This window comes from Syngnathus scovelli, chromosome 16, assembly GCF_024217435.2.
Source record: "Syngnathus scovelli strain Florida chromosome 16, RoL_Ssco_1.2, whole genome shotgun sequence".
NCBI classification, from domain to species: Eukaryota; Metazoa; Chordata; class Actinopteri; order Syngnathiformes; family Syngnathidae; genus Syngnathus; species Syngnathus scovelli.
Genome location: NC_090862.1, coordinates 8,168,155 through 8,185,333, shown reverse-complemented (window position 1 = coordinate 8,185,333; position 17,179 = coordinate 8,168,155). Strand labels below are relative to the sequence as shown.

The 17,179-nt window shown below is 46.0% G+C and overlaps 3 protein-coding genes across 4 annotated transcripts; 2 read left to right on the top strand and 1 right to left on the bottom strand.

Moving 5' to 3' along the window:
- The first annotated feature begins 4,582 nt into the window (after nt 1-4,582).
- zgc:195001 (uncharacterized protein LOC567531 homolog) lies at nt 4,583-8,378 on the top strand. Its single transcript, XM_049745367.2, has 5 exons — nt 4,583-4,721; nt 6,417-6,443; nt 6,525-6,587; nt 6,762-6,901; nt 6,982-8,378. The coding sequence occupies exons 1-5, from the start codon at nt 4,700-4,702 to the stop codon at nt 7,378-7,380; spliced, it is 651 nt and encodes a 216-aa protein (XP_049601324.1). The 5' UTR covers nt 4,583-4,699; the 3' UTR covers nt 7,381-8,378.
- On the bottom strand, nt 7,686-11,142 carry akt1s1 (AKT1 substrate 1 (proline-rich)). 2 transcript variants are annotated; one of them, XM_049745360.2, is made up of 6 exons: nt 10,921-11,142; nt 9,844-10,441; nt 9,523-9,784; nt 9,302-9,385; nt 9,053-9,231; nt 7,686-8,890 (listed from the first exon to the last, which is right to left on the bottom strand). In XM_049745360.2, exons 2-6 carry the CDS (start codon nt 10,216-10,218, stop codon nt 8,753-8,755), a joined length of 1,038 nt encoding a protein of 345 aa, XP_049601317.1. In that variant the 5' UTR covers nt 10,219-10,441; nt 10,921-11,142; the 3' UTR covers nt 7,686-8,752. The 2 variants fall into 2 exon arrangements, with proteins under 2 accessions (XP_049601317.1, XP_049601316.1); XM_049745359.2 differs by having other exon boundaries at nt 10,925-11,135.
- A 394-nt stretch (nt 11,143-11,536) lies between these two features.
- Nucleotides 11,537-16,080, top strand: tbc1d17 (TBC1 domain family, member 17). Its single transcript, XM_049745353.1, has 17 exons — nt 11,537-11,693; nt 12,280-12,375; nt 12,445-12,522; nt 12,590-12,704; nt 12,896-13,079; nt 13,150-13,261; nt 13,399-13,557; nt 13,653-13,778; nt 13,866-13,969; nt 14,077-14,171; nt 14,265-14,381; nt 14,482-14,582; nt 14,706-14,805; nt 14,886-14,983; nt 15,177-15,293; nt 15,357-15,443; nt 15,567-16,080. Exons 1-17 carry the CDS (start codon nt 11,652-11,654, stop codon nt 15,717-15,719), a joined length of 1,884 nt encoding a protein of 627 aa, XP_049601310.1. The 5' UTR covers nt 11,537-11,651; the 3' UTR covers nt 15,720-16,080.
- Nucleotides 16,081-17,179: the final 1,099 nt, after the last annotated feature.

The window sequence follows — 17,179 nt, the reverse complement described above, 5'->3', positions numbered from 1 at the left end:
AGGATGGGTTTGGAGTCTGTTAAGTTAAAGTTAACTAGCGCTAGGCTAGACTTTCAACATGCACATAGCTCCTTGTGTAGACTAGAGCGCGACAGTTTGAATAGTGCTACAGTACACATAAACGCACTTTCTACTGGGGTAGTAGACAAATCCAATCACTCCACCCCGACCGGTCTTGCTGATGAAACGGTGCCTGTTTCAGATAACTTCACATGTGTAACAAATATTCACCATCAAATTCCCACGGTCGTTTCGTCCCACCGCGCTAATAAACTTTTGAGAGGTGACTTCAGGCCTAGAGAACACAATCTTACTCGCATCCCGTTTAAAAATCCTTAGATAGATACGCACCCTAATCGACCGATTACACTTAAACTTGGTTTTATGAATATTAGATCGCTTCATACGAAAGCAGTTCTCGTTAATGACCTTATCACGGAACATAATCTAAACGTTTTTGGTCTTTGCGGGACCTGGTTAAAACCTAATGAACTGCTGCCGCTTAACGAGGCCTCGCCTCCAAATTTTGTGAGCGCGCATGTGGCGCGTCCTCGAAAAAAGGGTGGGGGTGTCGCCCTCATCTCAAATTCTGACCTTAGATTTAGCCCTCGTTTAATTAACGTATTTAAAACATTTGAAGTTCTCATTGTCCGATCCACCGCTTTATTGTCATTTTATCTTGCTGTTATTTACCGTCCACCCGGGGCTTACTCTGGCTTCCTGGATGAATTTTCAGAATTTGTGGCTGATCTAGTGACAAATGCAGATAATATAATTATCATGGGTGATTTCAACATCCACATGAATTTACCGTCAGAACCACTGACTTCGGCGTTTCAGACTTTAATCGATAAATTTGGTTTTACGCAAGCCGTACAGGCAGCAACGCATAAGAATGGAAATACCTTAGATCTGGTATTATCCCGGGGACTAGCAACCTAAAAATAATTAAATAATTTTAGTTCCTTGTCAAAGACAAGAGAGCAATCAGAATTATAGCAGCCGTAATTTTAACTCCATGACTGCAACCGCGCTATCTGAGTTACTGTCGCCGGCAACCACCATATTTCCCGCATACATTGGCTCTATTGATAATCTTACAAATGAATTCAATGCGACATTATTAAAAGCCATCGACTCTGTGGCGCCGCTACGTCTGAAAACTCGCCGTAGATGGCCAACTCCGTGGTTCACAGATGAAACACGTACGCTTAAGCAATTATGTAGAAAGCATGAGCGCAGATGGCGTTTAACCAAACTTGAGGTTTTCCATCATGCATGGAAGGACAGCCTCCTGAAATATAAAGATGCGCTTATCTTAGCAAAAACTCGTTATGTTTCGCAAGTCATTAATCTCAATAAAAACAATCCTGAATACCTATTTGATACAGTGGCAAAGCTAACTCTACACCAGCCGACCCCCGATCGCTCCTTCCACTCAGCTGACGAGTTTATGAAATTTTTTGCTCAAAAGATTGAGTCCATTAGGGACGAGATCAAGAATACCATTCCAATCGCTCCGCCGGTTACTAGCGCTGGGTATCATGCAATAACCTTCTCAAATTTTAAAAGCGTGTCCCTTGAAATGCTTACACAATTGGTTAGTGCGGCTAAACAAACAACATGTTTACTCGACCCGCTTCCAGCCAAACTACTTAAAGAATTATTTCCAATTTTAGGACCATCCGTCTTAAATATAATCAATCTGTCTGTCTCCTCTGGGATAGTGCCAACAGCCTTTAAAACGGCTATTATTAAACAGTTACTTAAGTGAGCAAATCTTGACCCCGACTGTCTCAGTAATTATAGGCCAGTTTCAAACCTCCCATTCATAGCAAAACGTCTTGAAAAAGTAGTAGCGCAGCAGCTTATTGATTACATGGTCGCTAATAATCGATATGACTCTTTTCAGTCTGGTTTTAGAACTAATCATTCCACAGAGACAGCACTTGCTAAAGTGACTAATGATCTCCTCATAGCTATGGATTCAAATACATCGTCTGTATTGTTACTACTCGATCTTAGTGCTGCCTTTGACACTGTAGACTTCGATATTTTATTAGGGCGTCTTAAAAGTTGTGTTGGTATTTCAGGGTCAGCACTAGGCTGGTTCTATTCCTATCTGTCAGACAGGACGCGCCGAGTGGTGCATGGTAATACGTCCTCTGAGCTCTATAATGTTACGTGTGGTGTCCCACAGGGATCGGTACTCGGACCGATTCTATTTAATATTTATATGATTACGCTTGGGGATATAATACGTAAATATAATATTAGTTTTCAATGCTACGCGGATGACACCCAATTATATATGCCGTTATCGATGACAGATCCGCGGGACTGTTGTAATCTTGAGGCGTGCCTTGCGGAGATCAAGCAATGGATGTCTCCCAACTTCCTTCATCTTAACCCAGATAAAACTGAGATGTTGATAATTGGTCCTGTTTGTTATCAACACTTATTTAAGGAAACCACTATAACTATAGATAACCGTACTATCACTCAGAGTGATACTGTAACTAATCTCGGGGTAATATTTGACCAAACGCTCTCCTTTCAAAAACACATTAAGAATATAACCAGAATTGCATTTTTTCACCTTCGTAATATTGCTAAGATTCGTCCGATCCTATCGACCGGGGATGCGGAAACTATTATACATGCGTTCGTCACGTCGCGCCTGGACTACTGTAATGTATTATTCTCTGGTCTTCCTAAGTCCTTCATCAAAAGTCTACAGTTAGTACAAAATGCTGTGGCGAGGCTGCTCTCACGGTCAAGAAAATTTGATCACATCACCCCAATATTAGCCAACTTAGATTGGCTCCCGGTCCATTTAAGATGTGACATCAAGGTTCTTCTACTAACCTATAAATCACTGCATGGCTTAGCGCCTTCATATCTCGTCGACCTAGTCGTTCCTTATGTTCCGTCTCGTAACCTTCGTTCGCAAAACGCTAGTCTTTTAGTTACACCGAGGGCCAAGAAAATGTCTGCAGGTTCTAGAGCATTCTCTATTCGGGCTCCAGAGCTTTGGAATGCACTACCAATGGATATTAGAACTGCTACCTCAGTAGAAACATTTAAGACACGTTTAAAAACACATTTCTATGAGATGGCCTTTAACTAACTTGTAGTGGCCGATTCGGCCGGAGTTTGTTTTTGTTCTCTCTCCCCACCCCCCTCCCTGGCTGGGGAGGGGGTTAGGTGGCGCAAAAGCTGATAGCAGCTAGCTGGGTTCTCGGGGACCAATTCAAGATGAGGAAACTGCAGCTCAACCTCCTTGAAGACACTTCCAGGACAATCGTGGGCACCTCCGACATCCATTTTTTCATTGATTTTCATATTATGTATTACTTGTGCCCTCTCTGCATCCATTACAACCTGGTGATCTTGAAAGGGGGATCCTTCCATCTGTGATCCCTTCTCAAGGTTTCTCATTTTCCCCTGGTAGGGGTTTTTGAGTTTTTCCTTGCCCTTTTGGGAGCTTAAGATCAGGGGATGCTTTGAGAATAATTGTCAATTTTTGTCTATGTGAAGCCCTTTGAGACTGTGATTTAGGGCTATACAAATAAACTTGACTTGACTTGACTAATGCTAGCGCTAATGAGGCAAATTTTTTTAAAGCTTTTTTTGTTCAGAAATAAAATCTTCATCTTAGGAGAAAGTCGATATTTCTCTTCCAAAAATCCCAGTCTAATATTAACAATATTTCCAGAAGAGTCTTACTTTAACAAGGAAGATCAATTAAGCTAATGGTGAGGCCTGTGTTTAATCTTAAACTACACTCCAAACATTAGCAATTGTTGGGAGACACTGAAAGCAGTCCAGGATAAACGCGGCCGAGCGCACGTGGCCAGGCCGATCGAGAAGTGAGCCGCAGGCCCGCCAGCTGCTGGCCGCCATCAATCAAGCGCGAAACATCCGCGCCGATTATCACGCTCTCTATTTCCCCCATAGCGCCGCTGTGTAAGCATGTAATCGGACATCACGAGAGGGATGCTAACACTGGCCGCTGCTTGTAAACAGAGGTCAAAGGTCAGCGGCGGGATCTCGCGCGCCGCTCTCGTGTAGCGCGCCGCACCTCATTAAGATGTCTCGGCTCCCCTAAAGAGCTAAAGAGCGACGAGGTATTTGTATTAACTCAACAGAACATATTTTAAAACAAGCATGATGAGATGCTTGCAGGACACACTTGAGTTTTGCAATTACAGCGCCAGAAGGGTTAGGGTTTTAAATGTGTGTTAGGGTTTCAAGTCAGGGTTACAGAAGGGTTTCAAGACAGGGTTTTGAATTCACTAAATTTCAAATTAGGATTGTAAATGTAAGTCAAGGTTTTAAGCAAGGGTTGGGCTTTGAAGGCAGTGTGATGTCAGGTTGCATCATCTCGCGTCATGCTCTATTTGGAACTAACAACTTTTTGATTGGGTTTTCCAGCACATGCAGCCTCCACGTGTGTGAAAATGAGCTAAGAATGAGCTGACCCCCCCACCACACACGCACTCACACACACGCACGCACACACACACACCTCCGCCTACCCACACAGCGGTATGTCATCATCTGACACCTCAACATGTGTTCAGTGTGCCCCCTCCCATCCCAACCATCTGGTAGGTAATAAGAGGGCTCCCCCAAAGGACAGTGTCACTACACCGACCGGCGCTCCACCTAAAACCACAAAAGCCAAGCAAGCAAGATGCCCGTACCCAAGAAAGCAGGTAGGACGAAAAAGGACTATAAAGGAGGTTTGTTTCATCAACGTAATTAGTTTTTTTTTTTTTTTTGCCTCAGAAAAGAAAAATAAATCTATCTACCAGAATGTTTTTCAAAAGCCATACTGAATTCTAACAATTTCAACCAAGAATTTGGCAATAACCTTTTACAATGGCAAGAAAAACAGTCAAATTTTACTGACAAAATTTAACAACACACCGGCAAAATTGAGCAGTGTAATACTAACAATACCATAACACTATGCTCAGCACTAACTTAAACGTTGCTAAACGTGCGCTGCACTGTCACTGGTCTCTAGGTGTATTTTAGCCATATTTTGCGGACTAAAAAAACATATATCAATCTTCAGATAAGAAAGTTGTTCTATCTATTATATATTACAATAAAAACTATTTTTGATTACAAAAACGTAATAGTGTAAAAAAAAAAAAAAAAGTATTTAGACATACCGCTGGCTGGGCAAGGTCACGCAGTGGACAGGCTTGCCGATTATTTGTGTTTTAGCCGTGTCGTATTGCCTAGCTGATCCCTCGAGCTGGAGGCGATAAGTTATTCTGTCAAGGCTCTCCTTTCATCTTGGGAGGAGAAAGACGGAAGAGGCCCACATTCACCGGAGCTGACCTCTGTTGTCAAATGTCTTCATCACACGTGTGGAAGGCGCCCAAACCGTCATGGCGATCCCATAATCCTCGCTGGTCTTTCACGCGTTCTTCTGCTCCTTTCATCAAAGGTTGCGACTCTTAATAGTAGTCATCATGAATTAATTTATATATTTATATAGACCCAACAAGAATTCAGATTGTTTTGAAAAAATGGCGAAATCATTTAATTCAAAGGTCATAATTTCATACTAAAAGAATAGTCATATTACTTCATGAAAAACATTGAAGTCTAAATTTCCTTGAGAGAAAAAAAAATTGTAAAGTCTTAACAGCAAACAGCAAGAATTAAGTTGTGATTTCACATGTTTTTTTTACAGAAATTTATTCTACGGTATCTGAAGCTGGCTCAAAACTCAAATTATGGCTTGCAAAAATTGACCAAGTGGGCGAAACTCCCAAATTGGGCCACTCGTAGTTGAAGTACTGGCATTGCAGTAATAACTTTGACTTATGTAATGCGAGCGAGGTGTCCTGCTTTAAACGTTTAATCGCTGTGATAAATGACGAGATTATCCGTGGGTCTTGGATCTTGGCCGGAATGCCAGGATCTTGCCAAGGGGTCCTGGAATCAAAAGACCGCTCATTAAACGCTCTCACGCTATTTCGAGGAAAGACACCATGATCCTTACAGCCTCCCCCCCGCACATTTACTGATTGTAGATCTTAAAGCGGTTTGACAGGTTAAGGTTTCAACAGTCACTTTAGGAATTGCTCGCTAGGATCATTTAGTGCACTTTAGCAGCTCGGATTACAGTCAACTTTAACTTGGTCATAAAGATCTTTTAATACAACGAAAAAAATGTTTTTGTTGTATTTTGAATGTGGGGAACTACAAGTGAGCTCAGAGTGTAAAAATATTCTGCTGTGAAAAAGGATTTAAAGATGGAACTTGCAAATTCAAGTTTGGGAAAGGTTTTATTTTTTTACCATTCAGACACTGACATAATTTTTGAAGGAGTTTTTCAAGAGAATTAATTTGTGTTGGTTGTTCTGACTAATTTCTTTGTCCTTTTACAGGAAGAAAGAACAACGGGGCAGCAGAAGGTAATCAATATATAAATGTATATGTAAATGTAAAATAACAGTCCATGACAATAATAACCAAACGTTTTTGTGTCCTTTCAGAGAAGCTGCCGCTGTATGAACCCAACATCCCCGAACCAACCACCAGGGCAGACTTTCTCAAATGTCAGTCAGCAAATACAAAAAAGGCAAAGTAGCTCTAAGGTTGATTGCCAAACCAATATTGCGCAAACTTGGTCTACGCTAAAACGCAAAAGTCCGAGCAATGACTGTTTAATCCACCTGCACTTGACTCCTTTTAGGTGACTCGGCTAATTGTATTTTTGCCTTCCTATCCAGACTGGATGCCATTGACTTTGGATGACAAAACAGCACAGAAGCTGCTGTGGATCTCGGAAAATGGAACTAAGGTGGCGCGCACATCCGATGCCGTCTGTCCTTATCCCAACAGACCGGAGAGATACGAGCACTCCCCACAGGTGAGCGAGTCAGACATTTTGCTTTCCAGGGGACGTTTGCTTTTTATAATAAGTGTATCTGACCTGCTGCTGGCGTTCAGGTGCTGTGCAAGGAGGGCCTCTTGGGCTCGCGCGGCTACTGGGAGGTTGACTTTGAGGGCTGGGTGGTGATCGGTGCGGTGGCGGAGAGCGCCCCCCGCAAGGATGGTCCCTGTGGCCTGGGCGAGAACGCCGGCTCCTGGGGCGCGGGCTGGGCGGGCTCCTGCTACCAGGTGTGGCACAACGGCGAGAACGTGGACGTGGACTTGCCCCTGTGCAAAACGCTGGGCGTGTACGTGGACCAGCCGGCCGGCATCATCAAGTTCCTGCTGGTGGAAGGCGAGGGCGACAAGGAGGTGCGGTTGGTGCACAAGTTCAAGATCAGCATGCAGGAGAAGCTTCTGCCTGCCATGTGGGTGGGCACAAACTCCTCCTGCCTCATTCAGAAAAAGGAGCAGTGAATCATGAGGCTGGAGGCTGAAATGAGTGGACCTTTACGGTGGAACAAGCGCTTGAGGAGTCCAAGGCGGAAGGAGCGAGCGGGCCTGTTTTGATGCCTAATTCTTTTATTATACTGTGTATTTTCCTTTTCTTTTTTAGAGTTAGACAAAGGTTTCTTTGCATCTTTCCATGTGTGCTCCACAGCTTGCATATTTTAGTGTGCCAAATAAAATGAACTTCTGGGTATAAAAAAAATAAAACTCGCTAATTTAATTGTAAGCTTGGCTTGAGGTGTCGCAGCGCAGTGCAATATGACGAGCCCGCGTTCTCTCACTTGGTGTTGCTCCTTTATTTGAAACACAAAAGAAGAACATCCCGCCAACTGTCGCTTGGACATTTCACGTTAACTTCAGTCCAAACCTTTTGCATTTCACTCACTTCTGTCATTCTCAGTCATTCGTTCACTTCAAGAAATAACAAAAAACATTTGAAGTACAATCATTGGACGAGTCAGTCACCGGTTTGCAAAGTACAAAGAGGCAAATATGAATGAATTACGGGAGGTGCTGCTGGTGTGCCAACATTTTCAACATTAGCATTTCACATTTTTATCTTCAAGGAGAACAAATGCTTTCGAAGCGAGGGCCTGATGACGCACCGGGAACTATTATTGTAGTTGTTACCATGCGATGTCATCCGTCCTAACATGCTAGCACACGCTAACCGCAGCAACAATGACAGATGCACTTGTGTGTTACAAAAGATGAATATTTTAAATCATTTTTGTGTGCGTGCACGGTACAATTGTAAAAAAAAAATAATAATAAAAAAAACACTAACATGGCTAAAGCGAAAATTTGGCTACGTTCACCCTGCAGCACTTAATGATCAATTTGGATTTTCAGATGAAATCTGATTTTTTTTTCTGTGTAAACATTCAGATTACTTATTAAAGTGACCCAGACTTGTGCATTCAGACGTGCCCCTCCAAAAAAATCAAATCAAATCAAATGCAGGGCACATAAGGGAAAAAAGAATTGGAATTTAGCTGTGGTGTGAACATAGCCTTAGTGTTTTCATTGTAATTATTTAAAACTTGAAACAGTTCTACTCACTTGTGTGCACTCCCAAAAACCTTTAGCATGTAGCATTAACGCGGTACACACGTGTGACGAATCAAGACCAAAAACGAACACAAGCAGTCATTGCGCCCCTCATTGTGGCTACGGCCCATGAGCATAGCATTTCCAAACTCTCCAGGTGCGACGTCAGCTATTTTTTTTTTATTTTAGTGTTGCATTACCTCCTTGAATTAGCGAGCGATGAATGGAGGTGCATTTTTTTCACGCAGTTTTCACACAGCATATGACTCTCGCTCCTCCGCGCTCGCATTCAGTGCTTGAGCGAGAAGTCACCCGTGTTGACGCGAGGTCGTGGCAGGGCCCCAAACATTTCTGTCCCGTCGGTGGCCCCGGGGGCCAGAAGGGCCTTCATGCTGGCGGCGATGTGCTCCAAGTCAGCGCACCCCACCTGAAGGAACACATACGGAAAGGTTGTTCGGGGGGAGGCGTTGTTTCAACAGGAGGAATTTTAAAAATTTGAAAGACTTAAGACACGCCAAAGAAATTTCTCAAGAAGCCATGCCTAAAATGACTGCCAGTTTTTTACTTGAAATGAAAAGTTGACGTTTACCCGTTCTCCGCTATTGCCTTCCCCGGGTGCCGCCCGACCCCCCTTACACCCCCACACGGGTACAGAGACAGGCAGTGAGCGGGCCAGCGCCATGGGGTGGGCGTTGCGCGAGGCGTGCATGCCGCGATGGCCTACGGCCATGCCGCGCGAAGGCGGCGGAGCCTCCTCACTCAACGAGCCTGCGGGACAAATGCAAACACATGAGTGATCAATGATGAGTGGTGAGTGAGAGGGTACAGGCGAACTGACCATCTGTGCTCTCCTCTTCGCCGTCAGACTCAAAGAAGGGCTCGCAGTCACGGGATAGCGAGTCCTCGTCCATGGAGAACACGCCTGAGGCACAACGTGGATGTCAGTGTTTACTTTATGGATCATGTCTCGTCTTTCTTGCTATTGTGCACGGTGCCGTGGACTTTTTTTTACACTCTGTGGGTTACATCCATGGTCTTTTTTGTATGTGCATTATTTACCTGCGCTCTCGCTACCAAAGGGTCTCTTTCCTTCCATGTCCTCCTCTTCCTCGTCGTCCTCGTCTTCTTCGCACTCTTCCTCAAGGTCAACGATGCCCGAGCGTTGCCCGCCCTGTTGGGTGGCCTCTGGGGCGTTCTTGTCACGCTCGCCGTTGTTGGCCTGGCCCGGGACGCCTTCTGAGCTGTAGATGGATGGGTAGTTCTGCGAGTAGAGTCTGCCGTTGGGGCTGACGCTGCCCGGCACGCCGTCACCGCTCAGATGCTACAAACGGTAACAAGAATGAGGCCGGGCGAGAAGAAGCATGTACGCGGCTGACTCACCACCCTGGGCTCAGCCTCTGACGTGAGTTGGGCGGCAGCGTGGCGTGTGTGCCTCTGTGCCGTCAGCAGGGTGGTGGAGTGCAGCACGCCAATGTCGTCCACGTAGCGCCGCGCCGACTCGGCCAGGAAGCCCTGACCCCAAACACTGTACGAGAACTGGCAGTCCCTGGGAAAGCCGCCGCCGCTTTCCCACTTCTTCTTCTTGGCGGCGTCCGTTTCCGGCACCGAGGAGCGGAACTTCTTGCAGGCCGTGAGGATGGCCAGCTCGCAGCCCGATTTTTGGCAGTACGCGTCGGCGGCAGCCAGGAGCGCAACCCAGCTGTCCCTGTGGTTGTCCGCGATCTCCGGCTCGGACAACTTGGTGATGGAGGCCATGGTGGTGTCAGGTAGAGTGTGTGTGCGAGCGTGCGGAGTGGCCTAATGAATGGGGAAGCTGCTTACTTGCTGGTGTGTTTTGGTTGTTTTTGCCCTGGTGATGATGGAAAGGGAGTTTTTGTATGAGGCACTGGGTGATTTAATGATATGATGACTGGAATTATATTTTAGCACAAAGGCGAGCCAGGGGAGAGAATAGATGATGCCAAGTTGCTGGTGATATCTGCAGAATGGATAAAAACAACACGTAAGTCAACTAACAAGCTGATAAGACAGTGCTAGATCATGTTTATCCTACATTACTTTGACAGATGAATATTAGATATCTTTACAAAGGACAGCCGTGAGCTGTTTTAAAAATTAACCATTGCGCACTTACTCCTTCGGGGCCACTATGACAACACTCGATGCTAACTGGCAACTGGAGCTAAACTAGCTTTGAAATCGCTGCCAGTCCGATGTAATGCCACGCTGTGCTTTGTTTTCACACGTTTGTACTCTTTTGCATTTCAACTAGGCTTGCGGTGGCTGCTGCAGCTGTCGTTGTTGCTGCTTATTTGTGAGCCACTGTTGTTTTTGTTGTTGTTGTTGTTGTTTTTGTGCAGACTCCTCATGATGGACGCCCCATGCACCATTTTTTCAGACTCTTGCACGCAGCCAAGACGCATATTGCTAACGAGCAAAAACATGTCAAATGCTCACCTACCCGTTCGCTTTCCTTCCTTCGAGTTGCCACTTAATCGTCGAGGTTAAACTTGACTTTGCTGCGTCAAACGTGCTGTGCCTTCTTCAAGCGATCCTCTCCCCTAGCTAGGCTCGTCACCAGCGGGAAGTGTGCGAAGACGAATGTTGGAGGTTCCTGTCAAAAGCTTCAAAGTAAAACAAATGACGTTTAATCTCTTAATCACTTTGCGTCTCTTGCGAATCTGGAGGTTCCAGGGAAAGGAGGCGTGCCAATTTTGGAGGCTCACCTTTGACCTCACATGCAAATTGAGAACGTTTGTTTTGTGGCAGAAGAAGCACATCTTTAATCTCTAAGTAAATGCAGACGTACGTGAATAACGAGCAAAGACAATACTACGCAACAAAGTCGTATTGTATTGTTGTTTTTAAAAGTTCGAGCAAAGTCACCTGCGCTATGACGAACATGAAAGCGAATAATAAAGAAAAAACTGTCAGGAAATAAAATAACGTACTCATAAGATAAAATAATAATAACAAATAAAAGTGAACTTCATAAAATAAGATATAAACAATAATAATGAATACAATGAACACGTTGGATTGTTTTGAGGTAGCGGTGACGAGTCACAAGGCTCGGATTGGCTCATGTTGATGATGCTATTACGAGTGGGCGGGCTTGGTGGAAACAGGAAGCGTGACGCAACATTTGTTTTGGGAAAACCGTCGCAGAAGTCTAGACTAGTAACACGATGAGCGATTCAAGAATGGAGCAAAACGGTGATGATTACAAGGTAGTAGCACGACTTTTTCTCGTCTTTTTCTAACGCTCCGAAGGTTGGGAAAAAAGTCGTTGTTAAGCGTGGGCGCTAGTTGCGTGTTAGCTCATTTTGTAGATCTGTAGCTAGCAAACGCTGGTAATTTAATTTTAGAAAAGAAAATAGGCGCTGTTTAAAACGTAACCCCCCACACAATTGACTCGACTTGGCGGCTGTCTTTGAGATTCACTTTGACACATAAAGCTAATTCGTCACGAGACATACTGTGACGTAACTTGTCAGACCTGCCGCGAGCCGATCACGTGATACGTTTACGTGACCAAACCCTTGTCGTAAATGATGGCCCCCGCCCATTGTTATTTACCTTTTGGAAATTGTACAAAATGTCATTAGAAACAGCTCTCAATAAATAGTAGAATATGTCAACATTAGAAACCACTCTCAATTTGATTCACTTGCAACATTATTGCCTACAACCACAATAATCAGTCCAAACTCAGCTTTATTGGTGTTTGGTACTGCTCTGTATGGGATCTTATTTAGTGTACCTAATGTAGTGAGTGGTGCGTATATACTTGAAGCGTTTGTCTTGTTTCCTCAGCTGATATTTGAGAAGGAGGGTGTCTACCTACATACTAACGCCAAGAGGAGCAACCAGGACACCAGTATCCCGGGTTTCATACGCATTGTGGAGCGGGTAAGGAAATCTGTTGTTGCCCTGACAAGATGCAGTAGAAGATCTGAAGTATTATTCTATTTTTTTCAGGCTGGCTTGCCAGCCTTAGAGTGGAGTCCTCTGGAGGATGCGGGCCGCAGCGCTCCGGCTGTGCTTTACTCCAAAAAGGTGGGTTTCTTAGGAACATGACAACATCCAAATGATATGATTGAACAGCATGAATCTTGCCAATCAGGATGGCGAAGGAGGAGGCGAGGAGGACACCAAGTTTGATCCCGGCTACGAGCCAGACTGGGCTGTTATCAGCACGGTGAAAAAAGATCGGGAGCATGTCCCCGTCCGAGAGACAGGTGCTGCTTCAAGAGCTTACAGGCCACTTTTTTGTTTTGTTTTAACTGCATTCAGAAATTTCTGTGCCACGTGTATATTACTGTAATCACTTGAAAGTGGCTCTGGATCTTCCCCCGCCTAGCTATCGAGTCATGAGAAACTCGCCATAGTTGCGGAACTATGTTTTTGAGATGACCCATTTCTGGTGCAGGTCAGTGGTCATTCTCGCTGCCTCTGTCGGAGCTCTACTCACTGCGCAGGGCCCGCTTCTCTCTGGGCCGCAACTTCCTGGTGCTAACCAGCAGGGGGGGGCACCCGCTGCCTCCCTTGCACTTCCACCGAGGGGGCAGTCGTGAGCTGCTGCGCGCCCTCTGCCACTATGTCGTCCTAGACCAGTAAGCGTGATGAACTCGCTCACTACATATACGTACGATCACGTTTTTTTTCTTTGGGTGATATCATCAGGTCCCCGGTGGACGGACGTCTTTTTCTGGCGTACCCACAAGACCCAGGCGCGCTTTCGCAGTCCTTTGACAAGCTGCACCTCTTTGATGACGGAGGCGCTGATCTCGTGTCGGTAAGATATGATTTCTTTTGCTGAACTTTTTGCGTTATATCAAATAGCTAACTGACTAAAAAGTGGCTATACTTATTACTTATCTGCAGAGTATGTCATTCATTATTGGTTGTAAATAAATGATTTATCTTCCCCAGCGATTCATCCATGACCCCTATGCAACGACCTTTGGCGGCTTCTCCAAGGTCACCAACTTCTTCAGGGATGCCCTGCGGCCGCCTGAGCCACGTGACGCCCGCAGTCCAAGATTGGCCCCGCAGCTGGACGAGGAGCCCGGCTTTGAGCTCATCACATGTGTAAGACGCACAGCTTCTATCCAAGCCGCCATCTCGCGAACGGGAAACAAATCGCGATCCTTTCGGAATGCCGATGTTGGGTTTGCCCACCGCAGGGGGTGGAACTCGGGCCCAAGCCGGTGGTCAGCAGGGGGCGCCCTCTGGATGAGTGGGAGGTCTTTCTGGATCATGAGGGGCGCGTCAAGGACCCCGAGCGTGTCAAAGAACTGGTCTTCAGGGGGGTGAGCGAACGCGATGATCACCACAATAAAATAATTCAGCATTATTTTTCTTCTTTCATAACATGAGCTGAGCTTTTTTTGTTATAGGGTATCACACCGACGCTCAGGAAAGAAGTGTGGAAGTTCCTGCTGGGCTTTTACCCATGGAGCAGCACCCACAGCCAACGGGAGGAGATCCTACGTCTCAAGACGTCAGTTCTTGAAGAGTCTTTGGATTTTTTTTTTTGCCTTGGCGAAGGTCCAGTTTGTACCACTTTTCAGATCATATAGGTGGTCAACTTGTGTTGTGTGTACGCAGGGACGAGTACTTTCGGATGAAGATGCAGTGGAAGTCGGTCAGCGAGGAACAGGAGATGAGGAATTCGCTTCTCAGGGGCTACCGCAACCTGATTGGTTAGTAGACTTGGTGGAGCAGCATGTGGCTCACCAGTCAAGGTTATTTTCAACAGGTGTTGTAAATGAAAAGTGCTTATTGATTGTCGGCAGAGCGCGATGTGAACAGGACAGACCGACACAACACGTTTTTCTCTGGCAACGACAACCCCGGCCTGGCGCTGCTCCACGACGTGCTGATGACCTACTGCATGTACAACTTTGACCTTGGTGACTAAACAGAACAAGCACCGTCGTTAGCCGTTGGCTTTCAAATTGATGATGATGATATATGATTCTAATGATCGTGTTGTTGCTTTTTTGTGCGCAGGCTACGTGCAGGGGATGAGCGACCTGCTGTCTCCTCTGCTGTTTGTCACGCAGAACGAAGTGGAGTCCTTCTGGTGCCTAACTGGATTCATGGAGATGGTGGTCAGGATGCTTAAATGACACCTTCTCATCCTTCCACTCCTCTCTTTGCTCCTCTTTCTTCACCTTCCGCTCCCTCTTTAAACATTGCAAAAGTAATTGTGAGTTTTGCTGTGTGCTCCTCAGCACCACAACTTCGAGGAGTCGCAGGAGGCCATGAAGCAGCAGCTCCTTCAGCTCAGCGTCCTGCTGAAAGCTCTAGACCCGGAGCTCTGCGACTTCCTGGGTGAGACCAACTAGATCAGGGCTGGAACCACCAAAACATAAAACCAACAGGTTTTTTTTTTCCCCCCCTTTGTCGGTCAGACTCCCAGGACAGCGGCTCGCTTTGCTTCTGTTTCCGGTGGCTGCTCATCTGGTTCAAGAGGGAGTTCTCCTTTGAGGACATTCTCATATTGTGGGAGGTGAGCGTTCAATATTGTGGGAGGTGAGCGTTCAAGTCGCTACACAAGATTGTTTTGGCTCATGAGTGCACGTCAGCTAAATTTGCCAGTCGCCACACAAAATTTATTGAAAGAGTTCATCTTAGAAGGAACCCTGAAAATGTCTGAATCGACTCCCCAAAATGCCAACAATTTGCGGTGTGTTGTTCCTCAGGTCCTGTGGACTCGCCTTCCCTGCCCAAACTTCCACCTTCTGATTGCTTGCGCCATCCTGCAGTCGCAGAGAGGCGAGCTGATTGGCTCAGATCACGACTTCAACACTATTCTCAAGGTGGGTGCGTTTGTGTGTGATGGTGAATGGCTGTATCCTGATCCTTGTCTTCGTAACGCACAGCACATTAATGAGCTGACAATGAGGTTGGACCTGCAGAGCACTCTGCGAGATGCAGAGGCCATCTACCTACAGCTGCTCCAGTGCAAGGTGAGTATTTTCGTACATTTCACAAACTCACACACACTCACACGTGTTCTTGAATGGAACCTGAGTCCAGCTCCTTTGTAATCCATCTCCTTGGCATTTGCGCCCCCCGCCACTGGATTCCAGGATTTGCCCCTGAAGGTCCAGGAGGTTTTAGGTGCATACGTGCCATCCAGCTCCTCGTCCGACGACGACAGCCCAGACTTTGAGTGCGGCGATACACGGCATTCCCCCGGCCAGTCACAAGCCGGCGCGGCGTCACGTGACACCACCCCCTAAGAAAGCCCAACCAGCTGACATGAAGATATTTATATGAGTTGTGTATTAACTGTAAGCGCGAGAGGACGCTGTAATACAATGTGTTGGCAGCAAGGGGCGACGTGAAGGCCGTCACTGCGCCCATCTTCCTCCTCTTCTTCCTCCTTTTGTTTGATGCTGCTCTCTTTTTACATTTTACACTAAATTGTTTTTCACCTGCTGCAGCCACCCGACTAAAAAAAGGGAAGAAAATGAAGGGTGTTTTTTGTCGAGTGTGTTAGGTCGCCCTCCCTGACAGGCAGCCCTATGCAACATGGTCTCCTTTTAACCTTTGTACTGGTTCCATCTGCTCATTAGTACCAAATAAAAGGATAATGAAGAACTATGTTGATTTTTTTAATATGTCAACAAACGTCAGTTTAGGAAATAATACATTATTAGCAAAAATATGATATATACAATATTCCTAAAATAACTCACAATTTAAGATGCCAAGTGCGCATGATTGTGTTTTAACGTCTCTTACTTGATGGATTATGATGTGCGACAGGCAAGGACTTAAATTGTACGTAATAAAACGTAAATTGTGAACAAAGTGAAAGACAAAATGAATTGAGCGTGTAATCCCATCAGTGTCATCAGAACAAAATTGAGGCTTACTGTGGACAAGGCTGCGGCCTTTAAAGCACTTTCAAAGCAGATTGAGTTTGAATGAGGCGGCTGCTCAGCACCAGTCAAGTGGGGTCACGCCGGAGGGGTGGTGGGGGGGGGGGGGGGTCGCCCAGGGGAAACCCAGTAACAGATCGCCAACCTGTTTAAGCGAGCTCCTAAATTCATACGTGGCAGCTGTATTCAAAACGGGCTGAGGGCCCAAAGGGGAGCGGCGATGGGTCCTGAGAAGGGGGCGCGGCACCCCGCCCCTCATTTTCCAGCTCATTTCCCGCGACACCAGAGAACAGACATCCCTTTTTCACTGCCGCCATTCATCTCGCACACAGACACCTGCTGCTACTGCTGGTGTGTGTGTACGTGTGTGTGCGTTTCTGTGTGTGTGCGTGCGTGTGTGTGTGTCAAGAGGGGAAGGTCAAAGTTTAACCAGTCCCCAAGTTAAGACAACACAAACCGTAACGTCCAGCACAAAAGTTTCTGGGTTGTTTTACCGAGCAGGTTCCATTAGGTTTTCATGTGTCCTGCCAGGACAGACATGTCCACCAAATTTCATGTCCATCAGAGGAACTGTGCAGAACTGTTTTCTGGTTTTCTAGGGGGCACAGCTAAAGTAATTTGCCCAATGTGGCTGCTTCAAATCAAAATGGCTGACTTCCAGTTCAAATACAGGCATGGGACCTTTTGATTTTTTTCGTCGAGTTTTAAACATGACTAACTTGCCCATTGCTCTTGTTTTGTTGTTTGAGCACACTTGAGTACGATTCCAGTCAAAGCGGCGGCGGCGGCGGCCTCGCAGACTGATGGGAATCATC